The following is a 24,113-nucleotide window of genomic DNA, read 5'->3' as shown; positions in this document are numbered from 1 at the left end:
AAAAAGCTTATATTGTGTCGACGAATTAGTTCATTATTATTATTGTCCGACCCAAACAGGATATTTATGCCGAACCCGTAACTGAAACTTCGGTCGAACACTAATTTTATTATTATTAGATAGGTATTACAATTATTATCATATTTCGCGGTCTTTCCGGTTATCTGTAAGGATGTGTGCCTGTACTATTTATCCGTTATATATAGCAAACCGGTTTTCTCATCGGCGCGAGGATATCGCGATAGAATTTTAAATTGTATGCTGCATTACATAAATGGACGCACAAGAGTAGCCAATAAACAGACCGCCTACCAAGATAATTCTAACTCGTTCTATAAAGTTAACGTTGGCTGGAACTTCGTTACTAATGAGTAAGATAATTTTGAGAGTACTAGTACCTATAATACCTATATTCCGCACATGCAAATGTTACTGTTCTGATCAACAGTATGAACATTACTGTTTTACTATGTTGTAGTTCATGTAGTTTTTTCTTCATTTGCATATATGTACACGATTTTCACTCATAATTTTAAAACTAATACGGGACTTAAGAGCCAACGGGAGTGGTCATTTCTCCATGCAAACGTACTCCTCGTTTTCCTCCGTGGTTTTTGAAGCTAGAGCAATGATTTTTTCAACACAGATTAATATTGTCAATATCTGTGTCGGCCCGTTTTGCTATTTTGGATATTTTAGTTTTTTAAGGCGCTAGAGCCCTTCAAAAATGGCCTAATTGACTATGCCGCAATGAGAGGCGTGGCATTCAAAACTGATATCAATTAGCCAAAAAAGCAAAACGGTCCGACACAGATAATTTCATAATCATTTAGATTTCCAAATTTGGTTACGATTGGTTAAGTTTTGGAGGAGGAAACAGAGGAGTACGAAACCTCGATTTTTGAGATTTTTACGCAGGATTTTTCGCCTTGTCCTTTACGGTTACCATCAGTTTCTCACTGACATAAACGCCGTCGAGAACGTAATTTACTTTCTATACATCCCGTTTGCACTAATATGCGAGTGCGAGCGGGATGTATAGAAAGTAAATTACGTTCTCGACGGCGTTTACGTCAGGGACAAACTGATGGTAACCGTACTTATCGCACTACTTTTAGGTGCCGCTTCCGTTAGCGAGACGGGTATATTTACCTAAAATATTTAAAACTCAGCTCCTGTTTCGTCTTAATCGCGTAAATTTACGTTTCTTATATGACCATAATGTATATTTAATAAACATAAATTTACGCAATTAAGTCCCGTAATTAGTTTTAAAAATGCATAGGTACAGGTAAACAATTGTATTAGGTTACATGTAGTTTAATAATTTAAATGTTAGTTTTTCGTAACCTTCAATACCTATGATAACGACAAATTTATGAAGATTCATGTTGGCAACTTTTAAAGGCATTTTGGTTCTTGAATACCTACGTTTTTATCTATGGACAGTTTCAAAGTAGGTACCTAAATATGAGAAAGAAATATAGGTTACTTATGTATAGGTTCGCCTGAGGCGAATGGTCTGAAAGCTATGAAAATAATAGCCCAGGAATAAATAGTAAGTAGTCACGGTTGATCGAGTCTGGCTTTACATACAATGAGGTCCGATCGCCGCGCCCCCGCTCAATTCAACTAATTGCCTAATTATTTTTATTACCCGTCGTTTCAGACGTCATCCTTTTTGTACCATTTTGAGTATAGTACTGTGTTCTATGAGTATTTTTGTAATCTAATTTATTCATTTAAAGAACGTAAGTCAGTCCAATTCCCATTATAAATGTGCCACTTATCATGCCACTCGGCTACACCACACATAAAAGAATTTTGTTTTTGTTCACCATTAGTCGCTACAAACATACATTATTTAAGTAGGTACTCCGGCTCAATTCTATACCTACGAATATATTTATTTGGGAAACGAATTTATGATAAATACAAAGCGGACCGAGATCAATCCTGACCGACTCGATTAATTAAGCCCAAGGAATTTATTTAGCGGCAGCTGGGGAATGTATTCCAAACATAGTTTATTGTTGAAGGGTTATCTACTTACATAACATCCCAGTAGAATTCGTTAATTTTTTCCTTGTCGAATTATACCAGTTTATTATTAAGTTTTTAATGAGGATTACGATAAAATTCCTTAAAGTGAATGTTATAATACGCCAATAAATAAGAATACTTCAGAAGCGAACTAGATACACAAAAAAGGTTGATAATTAATAACTACATATTATATAGATTTTGAAGGAAATAAAACAATGATTCTACTAGGTAGCTACTTATAAAAGTGCGTACGAATAGCAACAAATATATATGCTGATCTGGTTTTTGTTTTCCTAAAAATGATACGTTATTCCGAAGGCTTATCGCGTGCGGTGCGCTTTTTTGGGCAAAATCGTGAGCGAAATAACCGAGCGATGTTGTGTAATCGAATTTAGTGAGGCCCATTGTGCGAGTGCGCGGCCAAGGCCAGCTTTGTTTACAAGCTCTTTTGCTTATTATTATTATCACTATTAAATGGATTCATGCAGCTAATATGCACGTACTATTAAGAATTATTTTGTTGACTGCATAAACCGCGATAAAAGTTTAAAAATAAACCTCGATAATAAAATCACTTGTTTGTTTCAAATGCTACAGTAAAATATTTTAACAGTAATTAAGGATCAATGCGAAGGTAATGATGAACTAACATCATTCGGAGCGCCAAAAATGTTTTATTTACACCGTTTGCTTTGACCCTGGTAATGCTATCGTATCAATTGTATTAAAACGTCCATAAAACTCATTACACTGAACGTCCAACAGCTGTGAAACGCGATTACGATCTTTTTTTACAATTTACATTTTAGTACAATGTTATTGCGACCTGGTGATAATTAAAGGCACTATGTATGTATGTTAACATACCATTATGTTATTTAACATGCGATGTTTGTAAATGATTTGACAATATGGACAAAAGCGAGTAACGCCCACGTTCTAAAATATAGCTCGCAGCATAAGAAGTAATGGGTTTTATTTAAAACAGGTTATATTATTCAAATACACAGAACATGTAATAACGTCACAACACTGCACCGAGTCGTCAGCCAGTGTATGAAAAAATATTTATCGGATAGTTCTACTATATGTGAATATATATATATTATGTATGACTAGAGTCTGTCCGCAACCTCGGTCACTTACCTAGTTTGCAATACAACACTTTAAACTCTCGCGTTTTGAACACATGCCTATTTAATTACACAAACGGGTCGGGGTTTCCGTGACCATAGCTGGTGCAACTCATCTGAAACGCCGGAATTTAAGGTAAAAACAATGAAATTATATCGCGGTAGACCCGTTTGTGTAATTAAATACTAGTATCTAGTTAAACTGAAATACCTAACTTTGAAAACAAGGTAAAAATATTACTTAAGCATCTCCTACCACAAACAGCACACGTGGTGAAGGTGATCATACCTACTCAGACACTTCCACTAAAACATTTCTATCAAAACGATTACAACCACTACAACCCATCTTTTGCTATCACGTGCGGTAGGGGCAAATCAAAGCGCAGCCTGTACTTACGTTAAAGGGTGAAATTAGTTTCAATAGATCGGGTTCGCCATGCGGCCCGGTTGCGTGGCGTGGGTCGGCTCATGAATGAGAAAGTCTGGAACCGGTTGCTAACTCCCACTGAGGTGTCTACTTTCAAATCACAATAGACGTGTGCATTATTTTTAGTACTTGGCGATTTTATAGCGACGCTGCAGCTTGCTTTCTGTGAAACTCATCGTAAACAGATAGAATGATTCGTAGAATTATTACAGTGTTTATGACAGCAATTTTATGTAGTTTCATATGGCGAATTAATTAATTAAATTGCGGACGACGTCGTTGCGGCCAAACGCAATTATATAAGTTAATGTTATTTAACTTCCTCGTCTTGACCGAGATTTTTTTTGTTATTTGAAGGTTTTAATTTCGTAATACCTAGGTACGGACTGAACCGGGCGTCCTCGTGTATCGTTAAACATGTTTGCTGAATGTAAATGTTATGGATCTCCAAACAATCTTGGACTAATCGTGTAAACTGATGTATGCAGCTTTTAGCACTGGAAAAACGGCCGTAATAAAATTGAGTAATAAGCCCCTGCTACACGGCAGCCGACAAGCCTACTAACCGTCTGACCTAGGTCTGTCCTTGGTGTGTGGGTCCGTCTGAGTTGTCTGGCTAGACGGTGGCAAACCACAGTGTGTTCAGAACTCGCGGACAGACAACACGTATTGCAAGCGCACAAAATGGCCCCTAACCTTTCAGAAAGTTGGCGTGGCATTAGTACCTACTCAGTGGCGTACGGCCCTAAGGGCGGCGTATGCCACCCCTGGCGGATTGCATTTTGTTTTTCTTCCTTCACTTCTGGGGCGGCAAAACTTATTGGCCGGGGCGCCAAATTTCATAACCTACCTACTCATACTAGTGCAATGACAAAAAAATAAGTTTTTGGCAAAAAAATAATATTTGGTACAAGCTTTTATCGCTGACTGTACTTTTCTTTCCAGAGGCATCTAATACTCGTCGAGACAATTCTAAAACCCCAAACACAATTAGGTCGCGTTGTTCTATCACAGGGTTCCTATGGCCACCTCCTGTCTCCATCATCAGATCAGCTCTATGGTACCATAATAATGCATTGTCACCCGACTTATATATGTATGCAAATTTTCAGCTCCATCGGAAACTAGAAAGTGGGTCTAATTTAACTTGCAAGATTTGGCCCATAAAAACATATTTACATACTTACATTAGGTATATTGCAAGTTAATAAAAAAAAAGTTTGTAAAAAAGGAAAAGGGTATATGAATGAAACGCTGGCTCAAAACACGGCATTTGTTGAGTCATTTCAACTTAATGAATTCGCTGGACTACGCTACGGGGACATACATAACTTTCTGAGAATGAAGAGGAAAGTATTTGATGAATTATTAGAAATGCTACTGAGTACCCATGGCATGGCTATTAACCACACGAGCGCACACGGCGCGTCCTTCAAGCGAAATGGCCTAGTGCGGTCGGCGTCGGGCGGCTACACGGTTCCGGACCGACCGCTCAGACCGCGGTCGCTGGCGCGCGCTCGCATGCCAAGGGCGTCCGGAGGTCAAACGAAATTTTGTTGGTAACAACTGTCTACACGGTCCGGGACAGACCAAGGCCACGCGGTTTGGGGGCTTGTCGGCTGCCGTGTAGCAGGGGCTATATAGTTGCGCGCGCCTTGTATGAGTATGTACCAACGTAGTTATGGTTACAGACCTAAGTAAATACAGGCGAGGCGCGCCCGCGCATGTCGTTTATCGCCACTTTAGCCGCGCACTCGGCAATAGAAAGACCCGAACCATATCGCATTCGCAACCAAGTCAGAGGTCCCATCTATATCTACAATATAAAAAACTAACATAGGATGCAATATACCTATTAAAAACTATTGAAAAACAATTGAAAACTGATTTATTTTGTACGGTTCCTATTTAAACTTTAATTGGAATTATTTGTTACGTAAATAAAAAAAAACTCTTAAACTGAATAAAGTCTGTATAGAGTCTGTGCGGAAAGAGAAGAGTCGTGGAATGTATGGGGTGGAGTCCAAATACATTCCGCGACTCTTCTCTTTCCGTACATACTCTAGTAAATTATTTACTCCATAATATCTAATATACTTAAAAATACCTGATGTTTATACTACATAATGTCTAAGTCTAACCTTGGTGCATAAAAATTTCTTTATACCTACATATTTATAATTATCACCAATCAAGGGAGTCGTACTGATCTCCTTCCACTGCTGTGCTATGAACGAGGCGCGCAAGGCACTTCATAATATAAAACCGTGTCGACAAAAACATCGTTATTTTTATTCAAGGCCGCGATAGCATTTTGCATTCGCTTTGCAAACAAATGTAACTCACCCGTGTCTAAAACGTAGCTATCGGTTTGTCAAATTTCGATGTAAACAAGGTAGGTAGGTATACTAGGTATTATGTTGGCTTATTATTGTCTACTAGAATTAATGAGATGAGTAGGTAAGTACATCGTCTCACAAATACGGATGATTTTAAAATACCTACATTAGAATCATCGATTATAAGAATTTAAAGAAAAAATGTATCTACTTATTCTATTTAGGTATTTACCACAAAAATATTAATAGCTGTCAAAAATAGTTATTGTTGCGTTGGCGAGTGTTAAGTACAACACAACACAACCGACGATGCAACTATACTTCAATCAAGACGAAATTAAAATAAAAAGGTGTACGGTTAATTATTTTGTTTTTGCCTAGGTGCCTCCCTAAAAACTGAACGTACCGAAACTAGACCGTACCAACACATGACTAACAAACAAACGAAACGATTAAATAACAACGATTAAGATCGCGTTACGAGTAGGTAACTAGGGCGACTACGTTAGTCATCGTTTTTTACGTAAACAAAGCCCCAAGGTCACCTGTCTGGTAGAACGACGCATTTCCGCCGCCATAAGTAAGTGGAGTGGAGGCACTGACGGTTACGCGACACGCAATGTCTCGCTTTTATTGTATATTGGTATTCCAAAATTGGCACATGTCGCTAATGGAGAGTTTGCAAACTTACTCGGAAGAAAAGTGTCTAGCTAGGTAGTAACCTAGGACTAGGCTAGGTAGGAAGCGTGTGAGTTAGGGGAGGTTTTTTACATTTAGTTATGTTTTAGTTTTAATCTAGTTGTAGCTTGCTTAGGTTTAAGTAGTAATAATTAGGTAGTAATTGAATATATTTATTAATTTACTTACCTATTTGCTAAAATATAAAACGATACATATATAATTATTGTACTAAATGCCCACATGCTAGGCCTCATAGGGCACTTTTACAAGTCTCTACTATCGCTACGTAGGTAAGTAATATAAGTAATATCGATGATTTATATTACAGAAATCAAATACATATTTCAAATATAAAGGACATACCTACACGCCGAATCGCACAAAAAACAAGTTGACGATGTACAATAGGTACGTTATGGCGTCTACAACTAGAATGACTGGACAAGCAGTCCATACTTCCGTAGCCTCTGACAATTCAACATTGAACGTGAATTCCTTAATGTACTGAGATGGGTCACTGTTTTACTGTGGTACAGTACCTACAATGAAATGAAGTAAAATGCAGTACAACATAGTCAAAGTACCAATTATGTAGGTACTGCACGCAGTATGGCACGGATCACTCGACCGCTCGTGCAACTCGCACTTGGCCCGCCTGCATGTAAACACAATGCGATGTTGACACGTCCCGCCAGATACCGGCTATCTGTGGCCTTGGCAATGAAAAACAACTCCTTTTTTTTAAGACCTTGGGCCGTGCAGTTTTATTTATGTTTTGCACTGCGGAAAAAAACTGGTGATTTAGATTTCTGTTTACTCTGATTAGGTTTTATTTTTGCAACTTACAATAACAAGTTATGCGAAGTGTATTGTTACGTATGAGGTAGGATTCCAGAATACTTTTATACACCTATTTAATTAAATTATATTGTCAATTAAACTAAAGCGATTCTGGTTCGAATTTTAAACTATCGAATTTGACACCTACCTACATCTTACATAGTACAGTCACCTGCAATAATTTGTTACACAACGAAGGCCGCAAAAATATCTGACACGATCTTATTTGTAGAGCCATAAGAGCGTGTCACATATTTTTGCGGCCTTCGAAGAGTAACATAATATTGCAGGTGACTGTACAAAAATAATGTTTCCATCTCACGATTTACATGATAATGTGTGATATCCTCGGGTGATATCGCATCTATCTATACAGGGTATTATTAGTATTATTACATACAACATACAGTCGGCACTGTCGGCAGCAATGCTGCGATGTAATGGTGAAGGAAATGTAAATTTCAATTTCTGCAATGCTGTCGCAATTGAAATGTGACCTTTATAGTTTTTTATTTAATTTCTGCCTAGAACTAGAACATAGATCATGCTAAGTGACTAATACTTCAAGGAGTGTTGTTAGTCCTATGTCGACCTGATCAATTGATCATGTAGATAGGTACCTAAGCCGCTTTCGTTACTCGCCTCAGTTATTCAAATATTATATAGTAAATAAAAAAGTTAAATTATTTTCTTACAATAATATTATGCAACTTTCAATAACATTAATTTAATTTATTCTCAATATGGCATATACAATTTGAATGTGAAACTTTATGTAACCTTAAGGTTAACCGGTAATCGTTGTAACCCAGTAGTTCAGTTGCATTAACCGGTTAATCGTGTTGCATTATCGCACTGCAGAGGCAATAATTACTTCGTTTGCACACTTGTACACAATGTAATTAAAATAAAATTATTAAGACATTAATGAACACCGGAACTTACTTAGGGGCTGTCCATAAATTACGTCATCGATTTTTGACGATATTTGACCCCCCTCCCCCTAAAATCATCCAAAAATCATGCTTCGAATGACCCCGTTTCCCCCTAATTTGAAATGACGTAATTTATGAATAGCCCCTTACCGACGTATGCACATGCAGTGGAAGCAGTGACTTGTATGGTTTTTGTTTTGCCTATAGTTCGTTTTTTTAGCATTAGTAAAAAGGTAAACAATCTTGCCGTGTCTTTTTATTAAAAAACACTTGAAAAATAAGTCACGGCAAATATGTAACAATTATGAATCATATATCATACACGATTATTTACATTCTTTTGCTTTCATAAGTAATAGCAAAATAGGTACTGATTTTTTATAAAGTAAAAGTAAGGTATTTTTTAATTAAAAGACACGTTAAGATCGCGTAGTCTTGTTCTAATACTAAATAAACCCGGGCAAGTGCGAGTCGGACTCGCGCACCAAGGGTTCCGTACCATAATGCAAAAAAAAAAACTGAAAAAAAATGCAAAAAAAAAAACGGTCACCCATCCAAGTACTGACCACGCCCGACGTTGCTTAACTTTGGTCAAAAATCACGTTTGTAGTATGGGAGCCCCATTTAAATCTTTATTTTATTCTGTTTTTAGTATTTGTTGTTATAGCGGCAACAGAAATACATCATCTGTGAAAATTTCAACTGTCTAGCTATCACGGTTCGTGAGATACAGCCTGGTGACAAACACGGACGGACGGACGGACGGACGGACGGTCGGACGGTCGGACGGTCGGACGGTCGGACGGACGGACGGACGGACGGACGGACGGACGGACGGACGGACGGACAGCGAAGTCTTAGTAATAGGGTCCCGTTTTACCCTTTGGGTACGGAACCCTAAAAAACGAACTATAATATTTAATCGTGCGGCGACATCTTTCAGGCGAGGTATATCCAGGCCGATTTTTATATTTCCATTCAGTTTTCTAGTTTTTATTTTACAATTATGTTACCTCGATTCATAAAACGGTAATGAATAATTATACTCATTACGTTAAACTGACCTGAGCTGTTTATTTATTGAATTGAAATACCTAATACCTATCAAATCGTCTTGACACTATAACAACATTACTTGTATATCGATTAGGTAACTCTTTAAAGTTGTACTTATACTACACTAACTAAAGTAGTTATGGTCGTCGTACTACAACTGATTATAAAGCTAAACTGTCACGCTAGACGTAAACTCAGCAAGCCTGCGTGTCGGCTGCAAATCTTAGTAATTTGATTAAGTGATTAAGAGCTGTTTCAAAGCTGCGTTATTAGTTTTACCAGTCTGGATCGCTGATATACCTACTTCTGATAGTCTTTTGTTGTTTGTTTGTTTTTTTTTCAACGAAGCATGTTGTGGATACTATTTTTGTGTGTAGCAACTATGACGAAGCCTGTGCTGCGGATTGATATTGTATTTAATTTGGACTTTTTGTGTTTTCAATTAATGTATCGTCTTCTGATTGTTATTTTTCACCTCAGCAGATCCAATAAAGGTACCTACTTCGCTGTGAAGGTAAAATGGCATTAAATTGACCTATACGTTCGAATGTCTTCAACGTGCGGGGGCCTAATACAAGTTCGAAATACTTGGATTCTACTTGCTCTGTTCCTTACACGTCGTTAACAAAAAGAAAGAGGAAGAAAAACCGGGCAAGTGCGAGTCGGACTCGTGCACGAAGGGTTCCGTACCATAATGCAAAAAATGCCAAAAAAAAAACGGTCACCCATCCAAGTACTGACCCCGCCCGACGTTGCTTAACTTCGGTCAAAAATCACGTTTGTTGTAAGGGAGCCCCACTTAAATCTTTATTTTATTCTGTTTTTAGTATTTGTTGTTATAGCGGCAACAGAAATACATCATTTGTGAAAATTTCAACTGTCTATCACGGTTCGTGTGATACAGCCTGGTGACAGACGGACGGACGGACGGACAGCGGAGTCTTAGTAATAGGGTCCCGTTTTACCCTTTGGGTACGGAACCCTAAAAACGATCAAACGTCATTCAACGATATATTGACAGTTTATAATATAGGTACCCCGAAAAACGCCAGAACAGAACGCATCGTTCAAAAACACGTATGAGTATGAATTCGTAATAATTAATGAATGATAAGAAAAACAATGTAATTTTTTATACACTGTATTTTACGTATTTTATTGTAAAATTGATAAGTAGTAAAATAGTACATATACATACATCCGTAATTCCGTAATTTTATATTTAAAAACAAGTTCTCGATGAACTGTCAGTTGATGATTATTATTTCACTGATAGGTAGCTATGTATTTCGTATTGTTTTTGTGTTTTCGATAATTACACTCTATTGTTAATAAAACATGAGTGAAAAGTGATGAAGATTTATTTTAGAATCTTTCGCTTGCACGGGACTCAAAATAAGCGAAGAAATATCGACTTTGCTCTCTAGTTTTAAGTTTTTTGTAACTCTAATTCTACATTTAGTGGTTGTTGAACAAAAGCGATGCATTTTCATGACACTTTACGCTACCTACGTTAAAGGGGCACTTTTGACGGATAAAATTAATTGTTCACGCCAACGCTGACACCCCCAAAACGTTATATATCCCCGAAGAGAAGCTTTGACCCGCCTAGCTGATGTCGGGCCAACCCCACCCCGAAATAGTCTAGTCTGGTAACGACTGAAATATTTAAGTTATAATGGATCGATTATTATTTCAGAGCCGGCGCTGGTGCGAACGGGATTTTCTCCAGGAGGCTCGACTTCTCTACCTTCAACCTTCTGCCGAAGCACAAAGTCAACTCATATCAGATAAAGGTAAGATCAAATAATACCTATTACTGTTTTTAACAAATAAATGCACTGGTCACGAATTTACAGTGGCGTCATTGCATTCCGCAAAAATACCGATGTTATCTAACAATGTGTATTTTATATTTATTTTGCTATATGGCGCAATTTATGATTGTACAGATAGTAACTTAACCTCTATAAAAATATGGCTTACCTTGAAAAATGAGGCATTAAATGGAGCTTTAGTAAATGTAGATTGGTAAAATGTCCCTTTCCCAGTCGTTCTGGTCAGACGTGTACGAGAATAAAATATTTTCATCGCTGAAAAGGTTTGCAGAGGTGAAAGTTTGCTTTTGTTGTCGCCGCCATAAAAACAGAGGCTGACACTTTTCGCGATAAAGCGTTGTCAGGGAGCCGCGAGGGGAGGCGGTTCCCGCCGAATAAATGCAGTTTCTCTGTAATATTGTCGCCGACACGTAGTTTAGACATGACAGAGTAGTTTTTTAACCGTAATGTGCATTTTGCCGACAATCGTCATATGGTTGTATTTGTTATGCAGTGCTGGTATCTAATCTCCACAGGCCTTGAGCTAGTTGTGTGTCAAGCGACGGTCATTCCCCCGCCCGGCGAGCCGCTTCTATAAATACCGAGCGTTTATTTGTTATTTATTGCAGCCCAACGCTTGTTGAAGTACTTATTTTTACCGTGGCGACGATTGAATAATTGTTCCCAGCTTACAATTTGTTCGGTAGATGTATTGTACAACGCTTCACTTGCCCTCTAGGAGGTACAAATTGTAATAGATGAGCTGAGCTCGCTCGGAGCTTCAAGTGGAGCGATATCTTGCACGAGATCAGCGATAACTAGTAATTTGGTAGGTATTACATTAGATTTTCTGGTACTTGTACACCTACGGAACGTAATAAATTCAAGACGAATTGGACAGTTTGAAAATGCAAGTTATTTTTAACTGCAATACGTAATTTTTTTCGAGATTCAATGATAAATGTATATTAAAACAAACTCTGCATCAAACTCATAATTGCATTAAATATATATACGATTATATCAGGCCAATTTCCATTAATTACATGTCTATGCTCCTCCATATTGCGATTATGATCGGCAGTAAACTAGTCGTTCTGGGCTTGTCTACCTTAATTTATTGTACGTTCTGGTATTTTGCTTTAATTTAGGTTGCATTTTAACGACTTCCAGCGGCAGTGATTCGTGTCGCGCACGCCGCCATTGTACTGGTGGATCCGATCGTGCACGCGAGATAATTTCAAACATTTTCTTCACTTATCTACCGCGTAAATAACACCAGCAGTATTGTCTTGTAGCCGTCTCGTTTCGCTCCGCGTCGCGTGACTACACCCCGTTTCCACTACACTGGGGGAAACTTCATAATTCCTAGATCCACATACATTACTCCAATATGTTTCAACCTTTTAAATGGACTATCTCGGAGCGGTCGAACAAGTCTGCGAGATGTTACGATTTCTAGAAACTAATATGTGGCCGTACTGGTCGCTCTAAGGAGTAATCAAATCTCGATAGTTACAGTTACGCTCCGAAGTAAATATCTCTCGACGTCTTCGTGCATTGGTTCTGATATACTGGGTTCTAATAACTAGTGAAACGATAGCGAGCCGTTTGCTTGATTGATAACAGCGCAGCGTCCGCGGAGCAGCATCATTAAACTGGGACCACTCCTTCTATTTATGGTGGCCTGCTGTCTACCAGCATATTGATTGCGAGGACCGGTCGGTGCCGCAGCCCGTAAAACCTTAAGCCGGGTTTATGAATTTATCAGGTTTGCAATTTTCACATCGCACACAAGCAGCATGCAGGTATCTCGGATCAGAAACAGGCCCGCCCGCCTCGTAAAATGTTTGAAGGTTACTTCGCAGCTCGTCGCAACCCGAAACTACAGTTTTTACAACGAAGGACTGTCTTAGTATCAATCTGATTGACGCGTATAATACATATTCGCAAACTTTAAAAATAAGTTTTGTCTTTCGATTATTTCGGTTGTAATCAACAAATGGGTGTCATTTAGTAGATTTAGATACTTATATTGTACCGTAGATTTAGATAAATCTTTTATTATCATCCCATAATTACTCACAATTGTGCTGGAAGTCCAATTCAACCAATTTCCAGGCCTGCCCGTTAAAGTTAAGAGTTAAAGAGTGAAGACATATAAGGTGGTGGCACTGGTGCTTGACGCGCTCCCAGTACATGTAATCTTGAAACTTAAGTCATTGTCAATAGAGGTGACAGCAGGGTGTCATCTATTTTGCATTAGCATGTCGAGCACTAGTACCACCACTTTAGATATGAGCGCCGCGCCGGCGCGCCGCCGCCGCCGACTAAATTTTCGCGCCGCCGCCGCCGCCGCTGCGCTATCGGCGTGGCATCGGCGTGACCTTGTTAGATACTACTACTTTCAGAATCAGATTATATATATTTTATCTAGTTTAGATCTTTAACGGCGCCACTCCGAAATAGCTTATAGACATTTAAAAGGTATTTTAGGTCCATATAATTCAAAAATATCGATGGTAAATTCAAACTTTTCTGTCTGGTAGACCACGGCAACAAAATTACTAATTTTGTCAGCTGGTTAGCTCATCCGTCATTCACCGCGAGTTTAACCATTGCAAGCATGGTTGAATCTTAGGTGTAAAAAGGGTTTTTTTTTCAAGATATTAAGCGTTTTCACGTCCAAAGGTCCGGCCGTTGGCTTCGTACGGAAGGGCGTCGGAAACGGAATCGGGTCTCATTTAAACTTTGCTATTGTTCAAATTTCAAGGTTTGCTCTCTCGCAGCTCAATCTTTGGTATCGCATCACTCGCATGAAAGTAAGCCGCTATATTAATCTCCAAGTCTTTAGCCCTATTCAAAGCTCAACTATCGGCCTCGCTTTTAAAATGCTTGGCCATTGGTTCTTGTCCAATCTTAGCTCCACTGCAGCACGGCCCTTGGCCTCGCACGAATGCGCCTACAGGAAAGCTCAAGGTCTTTAACACTGTGGCCTCGGTCTTTATCGGTCTTCGGACTTGCTTACACTGGACCACTAATTCAATTCCAAGCTCGATCTGCTTGCTTGCAGCTGGCACAGAAGCGCGCCGCAATCGGCACTCCAGGCATTCGGCCGTCTGCCAAGCTCACACTTGGCGTTCGATTATAAGCTGTATGTTTACCGGCAGCTCACTACTCTCACTAGGTGGAGCTCGACCTTGGGCCTCACTTTTTGACATAAATCGGTTTTGTTGGGTTGATATTGGTTAATGACGGAGCTTGATTTTCCTCACTTCGGCTCTTTGGACTGTCGTCAAGACGTTTCCCTGATACAGTGAATCCACTACTTTTTACTTAGCACAAAAGATAAGGGTCTCACAAAGATTTTCCCGCCAAGATTAAGACCGCCTCTGATGCCGCACGATACCGTTTATACTATATAATTTTTTTACCGTACCTTTATTCAATAAATTATCCTTAAAATTGAAAAATGCACTTATTTTATAACTTCCTTACAGCAAAAACATGTTTTACGGTAAAATTTTTGGTTTGAATTCTTTTTTCATTAATCAAAGATGTTTCAAGGCCACGCCGCCGATTCGCCGCCGCCGCCGAGCGAATTTGACCGGCGCGCCGCCGCCGGCTAAGTGCCTATCGGCGCTCATATCTACACCACTTTAAGAACAATGTAAGCACAATAAATTTAAAAATTATATCAAGTAACCGGAGGGAAAGGAAGCTACCAGGGCAACTAAGCATCTGTTTTTCTCATAATCCTCACAGTAAACTTTTGACAGGCAGACAAGTGGTAGACAAACTCCTGCCTAGCCTCCATTGTCTGCCATTAATTTCGTCTGCATAAAAAGGTAGAGACTATAGTCCACTGCGTCACTCGGAGAAGTCGGAGAGCGTACAACTCGCGGGCGACGCAACGTACCTACAGTGGGTAACTGAATCCCACAGCGTGCCACCCGACACCGTGCTCAAGGTTTCCCCATGTGGATTAGCTCTGTCGTTCTTTTTAAATCGTCTTTCAGAGTAAGGGCACCCTTTTGATTGGCTGGCTATACTCTACTGATTGTCAAATGTTATAAATAAAACGTTCATCACCATCATCATCAAACAAGTCTCAAGTGACGTTTTTGTTTGAAGAAACGTCAATTTTGACACTTGTTTGACACTGACATATCCGATCCATATCGCTTCAATATCTAGTATTTGACGTATATATCATTGTTCGAATACGCGGCTGTCAGTCTTGCACTTGACAATACTACTCGTACTGTTATTTTTGTCCCACTAAACATCGTCAAAATATATGCTCTAAAAACAATGATGTTGTTCGGTCAGATCAAAATGCATCTTTACTGCAACATCTGAGTTTTCTCAACGGACCATAAACGGCATGGAACGAGAAAGTAGCCGTTTAATAGATACAATAGGGCTGGATGGCTGATAGGTTACATTGCAACTTTCCTTCCCCGCAAAAAGTTGCAGAATGATACTGCTACGCATAACTTCTTACCGCGAGACCAGACGCGTACGTTTCGTAACCAGCCGATGGAGGTAATTACTCCATTACGAAGATGTATGATAAATAATTGCTTCTCGAAATGGAGCCCTTAAATCACATGGAATTTACGAACGTAGTAGTGTGACGACACGACAGCTCGGACTTGCGTATTTTCTTCGGCTTATGTCTAGCTTTCAACACTGTTCAGGTAGCCACATCGTCCATATAAAGGCAAACCGCCGTGCGAACTTTATCCAGCAAACTTGCAAAACCATTTCGTGTGCCTCCGATCAACTTTTTATAATGTTATCGCAAGTATCCACTTGCAAGACAGTATAGCCTTATAAGGAAGTGATTCGGGAGCTGGTTTTTGCGCAGCCGTATAGTAAGCGCGTTCAATTCGATCTTGATAAACGCTTGTTTGCGTATCACATGGTCTCAGTTTCGTCGTTTATTTCGGATTACAGAGCTCTCTCAGTACGACGAGAAACTTTTATGGGTAAACTATCGTAAAACTCCTGGCTCGATAGTTACGACCGAAATTTGCAACTATTACGACTTGAGAAAGTCGAGAGTTTGCCGGAACTTTAGTAGCTACTTATGAACAAAATGTATAAACTTGCTTATGTTATTACGGAAACTTAATTATGATGTAGGTTTATTATTGTATGGATGCACCGCATAATGCGAGGTGTTCGGCCCACGCGCGTCGCGTCTCGCCCACGCCCTGTTGTGCGCCAGCGCAACCAGATTGAATTAAGTATGAAATACTAGCACTGCTCGCAGCGACGCTTTGATTCAATCTCTAATACACCTCTTCACGAGAAAACTATATTTGCAGAAAAGACACGTAGTACAGTGCCAGCAAATAAAATATCAGATTTATTTGTTGGCACTGTACCTGCCTTATCTAAATGTAAAATTTACTAAAATAAACCCTGATATATTTTGATATTACAAAATCTGGTGCAGTAAACTCCTTGTATGACAGACAAATCAGAATCTTTCAGACCACATTAACTGTAAAATGTAAAAAGACCATACATACACCGACCAACAATTACGGGACCGAAAACTTTTGTTTTAATCTATAACAATGTGACGGAAATAAACGGAAATACTTAAAAGTTAATGTAAACTAACATGACATTCACTGATGTAACTTCGAATTAAGATTCTCGTCCTGTACAAATTACAGTATGTAAGTATTATTAAATTTGCATCCTAGCAAAGTTATTTGAAAACCAAATACCGATACTGATATTGTTGTCAATTGAATTAAGATTATTACACTTCCAATAACAATACGATTTCAGATAAATATGCAGCGGGCAGGTATATTTACTACTTCGTAGTTAATGCATAGGATAACTAGAACTAGAGCGGTCAATGAACTCTTCGCGAGTATACTAATCGATATAGATGCAATTTTGAGAGAACATTGATATAAAGCTAAAGTAGGTGGTGGGTGGCTAGATAAATTTATAAGAGCTATTATAATAAATGTAAATATATAACAGACAAGCACAACATGCCCGGCGTAAAGTTACTAGTTAAATCCTGACATGTTATTACCGCGACGTGTGATTTTTAATACACGCAGTTGCCTACCTATTTGTGAAATCTACATAAATAGGAACTAATGAAAACTTCCAAAATTAAAAAATAACCGGCCAAGAGCATATCGTGTAATGCTCAGTATGGGGTTCCGTAGTTTAAGTTAGGTGCCCGTCCGTCGCAATTGGCTCGTTCGTAATAGGCTCGGTTTTTTATTACAGAGCTATTATTTCAGAAATTATTTACATAACCATAATATTATTTTTGAAAGCCCATATTCGTTTTAAAAGACCTATCCAACGATACTCCATTCCATACCATAAGTTGAATTCATCCCCACTTTACGTACCCAAAAAAGTTTTTTTCTTTCTTTTCCTAGTTGACTACGGAGCCCTAAAAAGGCTTTTATACGACACTGTAACTATTCAAGTATTCATACATTCACAGTTTATAATTTGTTTCATAGTCAGTAAAATCTTATAAAACTTTGAAATCCTTTCGATTCTTGTGAGTATGCTTTGCTGAGTACTATTTCAAGCAGTTGTCTTATAAGCGAACGCAACACTGAAGCCCTCTCAATAGAAGACATCCCCTCAATAAAGATTTCTGACACAGATAGAATTCCTGAAATGTGGTAACCCTAGGCCGGCGTTAACCCTGAAGTCGGGCGAGGGGTCGGCGCCCGCGCCTAACCCACTTACAATGCGCGTCGCTGCAGCGATCGCTTGCAAATCTCCGGCGCACAGAATCGTAACTACGACTAATGCCGCCGTATTGCAATTTGTTACATCCATTGTACTTGCTGGCTGCTAAGCGCGAATCGGAATGCCATACTCGTAGCAGCGGTCGCCCCAGAATATAAACCACTAACTAATAAGATCGCATGTGTTTATCTCGTGGGTTGCCTTATGCGGTTCGATTGGCGTTGCTTTAATTATAGTAAGTACGAGGCGATTCACATAATCGAGGCCTGATTGCGAGGTGTGGCTGGGAGTTTATTGCGCTAGCAGATTATAATAGTCCACCTGATAGCCGGCTGGTCGCACCGGTTGTCTACTGGTCACGCACACACCAACACATGCTAAACTATCTAACTGAAAATTAATAATTTAACTGCCCGTACAGTATTTTTCATGATACCCATTTTTTTATTTTGCCTAAAAATCATAACTAAAACTTAGTTATCATAACTAAGTTTATCAAGTTTTCTCTGCTCGGTTTTCTTTTATGTCTTACGATATGGTTTCAACGGGTTAAATGTTATACGAAGTAAAGTTATTTACTGCCAACGCAAAAGTCTAACATGACTTCACCTGCATGTACCTAACGATTATTAAGTAGACTATACTGCATATAAATTAGTGTGACATTAAACATTTGCACTTGAAACGCGCGTGATGACTATCACATTTATTACCATTTGAAGTATATAAAAAATTAAAATAAAGGCGTCTCGCTGCTCATAACGGCGCAGGTTATGGCTAATAGTCTAATGTCAACAACGAACATTGCCTACGTGACCTATCCTCACGTTGCGCGACTTGTGATAACACTTACAGAAGGTATACCTACAATACCTACATTACCTATTCAATGTAAAGGTGCCACAGGTAGGTATTATTAGTCACACTCGCGATGCAAAGAATTAATGATGACGGTAAAGAATTAATGAAGCTATTAAAAAGCATTGTTATCAAGGCATTACTCAACCAAGTCTATCTTAATTGTCTGTGGGTACTGGATTCTGTAAAATTGTTGACATTATGTTAATTGTGCTGGAACCTGATATTCTGACGTTTTCTGTGATTTGTGAAGAATTATCGCCATGAACCTTTTAATTGAGACTGTTTAATTGACTTGATTGTGCAATTTTTAATTAAGAGCAACATCAATCAGTACCTATTTTTTATACAACAACGATACGACAACTCTACAACCGTACAAAATAAATAAATACTATGAAAAAAATACAATGCATACTTTGAAATGAACCAGCAAACATAATAACAACAACATAATAGACCAATCACTGCACCAGGTTTATTTTAAGTTTGCAGCGAATATTTTTGAGGAGAAGCGGGAATTGTGAACCGGAGAGACGGTCGCAAGCGGACCATTAGCCGTATTGTTATTGCCATCATTCCCCGTAATGAAGCGCTCGTTTTCGTCCTCTAATATTACCGCTCGCCTCCCTTTACTCACTCTAATTGCGAACGGGCTTCATCCTACACTTATCTCATCAATTTGTAGCATCAACTACATTAATTAATTCTTTGATTTTGTAAAAAACGGTTTACCTTTTGCTTCTTTTAAAAATACAACCCCTTTAGTACTTGTAAATAACCAAGAAACCGCAAGTATTTCTCAAACGTAGTTTTACATAAAATAAAACATTAACGACGTGTGCTTCGAGTCCTAAGCAGCTTACCTTTCTGCAGCGAACACAAACATTGAGAAAAGTAGAGACTGAGCGGTTGGCTGATTTCTTGCAAAAAAGTTGGGGATTGAATATTGAATGTTTCTAGTTGAAGTGCAAGCGCGATATCCATGCTGATGAGGTATAAAGCGCGGGGATATTGGCTTTCCAAGTGCTTTTACAGTCTAGGTAAAGGAATTCACCGCAGTTGTTTTCCCAATCTCTTACTTTTAGAAACAGTTTCTTCGCGCCAACGTACCCAATGGAGAGCGATTTACATGAAAACTTAGTGAAATATGCACATCAGCAGCCGATTGTCACGTTTTATTGGGATATTCAAACTTTCTCCGGCGGGGTTTGTGCATCTCATTTAAATAAATAGACGCTCATTGTGAGCAAGATCACAACTCGTGGAGATTATTCATTTAGAACGCCACAATGCACAATCTCTTATTAGATGTCATGCGACCTATTATCTAAATATTGCAATAGTTACGCCTCTTATAAATGAACCAATGTTGATATTGTATAGAACATTAGCTCAGAATTAAACATAAACATTAAACATAGATATAAAGACAGTGACAAATACTATGCAACTACACATTTATTTTAATAGTAAATGGGTAGGTATAGTAAATAGGTAGTAGGTACCTACCCGCCGAGTAACACCACACAGAGTCGGATTTCGACTCACAATAAAGAGACTATACAAAGTAGAAAATACCGCCGACAAAATCCGGCGCCCGAAAAACAATGATTGAATCCAAACTAACGACCTTTCCCGACTTATCCGATCCGGGCCGCAAGGTGAAGTTCAAGACTATTTATAAATTCAGCCAGCACCTTCCGCGGCGTCTATTGATCGGTAAGACACGCACATTACGGTAGGTTAGTGTGCCCCGATCGTAGCTCCCGGAACGCCCCGAGAAGTGCCGAAATTTTACATCCCCGGGTCTGTATTGATCGTTCTTGACATTGAAATCGTAATAGAGGAAAACAGCTGGGGTGCGTGCCGGGCCGCACGCAATCCCTCGTTTTCCCTCGGCTCGTATCACCCGCAAATGACTCGTAACATAAGAAAATGTCAATGTAATTATGGTCGGTTATACAGGAAAAATCCCACCTGTACTGCAGTCTCCATAAAAAGTTGATCTCCTGCATACAAATGTGGTTATAATCGGTCTAGTCTTGCGCTGGCATTTAAGCGAATATCTAAATACTTAGCCGTTAAATTAAATTAAATTTTCCAAGTTTCGAATAAGCATTTGAATGCAATGGCATGTTCACTTGTTTTAGATTGTCCATTAAAGTAATTAATCGGCGCTTAATATCGCTCCGCGTATGTAAGTCTAGTAATTATGCAGAAGGGATCTAAGACGGTCTAAACTCTCATTTATATGCAGTGCGGTCGGAGTTTGAATGTTATCTAAAATCCGTGTTTAGGTGTCGGGATTGCTCTAATCTGAAAACTAAGCACATTGTCGCCTCGGCCGAAGCTTTGTTCGCTCTTAGGACAATACCTACTCATCCAAGTTCTAGACATTTATCTATTTCCTGAAAATCTGTAGTTAATTCATTTATTATAACTTACATATACAAATACCTCACAGCAATTTTATTTCATCCAACAACGTCCATTGAATTGTTATAGAGCTGTAAATATAGCTTATTTATGTATAAAACACCAGAAATGTACTCAATGCGTAAACAGTATATTATTGAACACGTCCTATTAAATCCCTTATCTTAAGGCCACAGCTCACAGTTTATCGCGAAAGGTGTTGTTTTTCGCCTTCCGTTGCAAAAAAAAATTAACTCATTAAAGTGAACTAACTCCGTACCTAAATATTGTTACAGTTATGTGTTTCTTGAGAATTATCTTCGGTTCTATTTTTACGTGTTTCCTGTACCGGCGACAAGTTACAGCACTTACCTGCATTTCCTGCGCTGCACCTTGCTAGTGCGCCGCCTTGTCTATCTGGTATCAACTTTCAAACCTGACAACGGTGCCGATAAAGTTGTACGATAACACATGACTGTACGTTTTTACACGCATTACACAATGCCTGCATAGCGTTTCCGATACTGTTGAAACAATCAAACTTAACACTTCCAATATGATATCCACGCGAGAATGAGAAATTTTGCCAAATTTACTCCAATCGTTTGGAAAATGTCTTTTGTCCTATAAACTCACTGCATCAGACGTCATTGTTCTCAAATGAAGTCAATGGTCCGTCTCTAATTCTGAAATCTGTTTAACTCACGGCTAATCTCTTTGAACGTGCTATGCGTTCAAGAAAAAAAAACAACTTAAATAATGCTTAAAAAGTAAAACCACACTTACATTTTCCTATCATGGCAATGCAAATAATGTTTTAATCATAAATTCAATCAAGCTCTAATCTGTGCAACGGATAGCTTCGCCGATCAGACGTGCAAATCTGAGGACTATATAGGGATTTTTTACTGAATACTGATCAGCTCCATCGAAATTATTCCATTACCTCGGCTATTGCGATAGGAAATTTTATAAATAAAAAATGCGCGCGACGTCTGCTGCGATGCATTTCTATGGAATCACGGCACCTCCAAGTTAAATAAGTGATCACCGGCCGGGGCGACGTGATCAGCATTCGGAGGCGCTGCCACCTGCGCCCGCCCGGCGGCCAGCACTGTCAGTCTTTTGAAGGACAATACACCAAGCAAGACTTATTGCGTGTAATTGATGACTATTAATGATTCGACTATAAATAATTAACAGTTAAAATTTAAAAATAGCAAAGGTCGATAAATTGGCTGCGTCAGCTAGCGGCGGCGGCCCGGTAGCGGGTAGGTACCCGCTAATCGATCGATGTCTGTGTGCAGTGCTTGCTGCACCCGCCATTCGTCTCGCTCGCGGGCCCGCCGCCACCGATACACCGTCCTTCTCGCTTCGTTATTCATCGTCCCTAACCACCCGGTAGTCGGCTGCCTCCCGGTGTCCTCCCGTATTTAGACACTGCACGATCTAATTTATGTTTTAAATTGTGCGCTTTTGAACTCCTCTTCGGGCAACGGTAACGGCTATATCTAGGGTTACTGTTATGACAGCCGGCGAGGTAATGGGCTATATCATTATAAATTTGTCTGGCTTTAGAATGGTGTTTTGCGTTTAGACAGCGCGGCCCTTGTTGTAGATGTGCTGCAATTTTCGCCCTTTGCTACTGACCTTTTGATTCGCTGGTAATTCGGTTAATAATGCCTATTACTGGGTGTTGGTTTTGAGTTTCACAACGATACCCTGCTGGACGATAACGCTTTCTAAAACGCAGTCTAGTAGTGTCCGCTAAACTTATTAAAAAATATTTCGGTCCAAATCAAAACTAGAGAGTACGTCTTGTATTACATCTCTGTACTTTGAGTAAAATTTGGATGCACCTTCTAAACTTCCACTTACACATCATCTTATCGCTTTGCATCTGTAGGTTTTTAAGTCAGTATGCAGTACTTAGTTTTTTGGAAAAATTACCAACACGCAACTATATCAGAGTTTTTGCATCGTAAGACATCTCTGTAGGTGCTACAACTATTTATTACGGCGTATCAATTGGTATAAAAATAAAAATCATACATTGATTATGTAAATTACAAAAACAAATAAGTAGATGTAGCCATTACCTATCTGATTCTCTGTAATTATAAATCGCCATGGACCGTTTTGGTAGCAAAGTGGTTCGAATCGTGAATAGTAACGAGTCAATGTTGGCAGCATAGCAATTGCTGCGGCACTTGATTGGTTTACTATACTTAAACCTGTAGTATAGCACAAGATGCTGTTTGTAATTTGAACTTTATTTTGTGGTAATCTCAGTTGCATTTGCTATTAAACAAAATAATTAGATACGAGGTTGTGAAAGCGGCAATTGTTTAGTGCGCTCGCGCAGGTTACATAACGCACCTGCCATATCGAGCTGCCCACCATACCGCACTCGCCCATTCTATGAATTACTTATAGGTCATAGACCTTAGCCATTATTAAGATCAATGTGAATGTACGACTAACAAAGTTACAACAAAGACGTGTCAATGCGACAGTTTTTGCGGCAGTAGAAACAAATGATTCGGATAATTCGTCTACAACCGACACCTCATACTTAGCTGGAAAGCTTGTAAGAGTTGTAAGACAAATAAATACAGTGGGAAACGACGCTATCTTCGGGGGATCTCCGGATATCTCCGCTCTTTCGGCCGGGGTTAAGCTCAAGACGTAGTCAGGTTTTTCTTCGTTTTTTCTCTTCCAACAAATGCGCCAAATCCTATAACATCCCTCAGGAGCCGTCGGCCGCGGGTAAAACGAGAACTGCCTCCTTAAATACTGCGAGT

The 24,113-nt window shown here is 39.1% G+C and overlaps 1 protein-coding gene across 1 annotated transcript in view; it reads left to right on the top strand.

Moving 5' to 3' along the window:
- The window catches only part of LOC134797526 (headcase protein), a 66,970-nt gene that overhangs the window by 16,824 nt on the left and 26,033 nt on the right, over positions 1–24,113 (top strand). The window contains exon 2 of the mRNA XM_063769801.1: positions 11,160–11,256. Within this exon, the coding sequence (XP_063625871.1) occupies positions 11,160–11,256 (97 nt within the window). The remainder of the gene's footprint in view (positions 1–11,159; positions 11,257–24,113) is intronic.

Source organism: Cydia splendana, chromosome 1, assembly GCF_910591565.1.
Source record: "Cydia splendana chromosome 1, ilCydSple1.2, whole genome shotgun sequence".
NCBI classification, from domain to species: domain Eukaryota; kingdom Metazoa; phylum Arthropoda; class Insecta; order Lepidoptera; family Tortricidae; genus Cydia; species Cydia splendana.
Note: the sequence above shows the minus strand (reverse complement) of the source record. Positions and strands in the feature narration are given on the sequence as shown.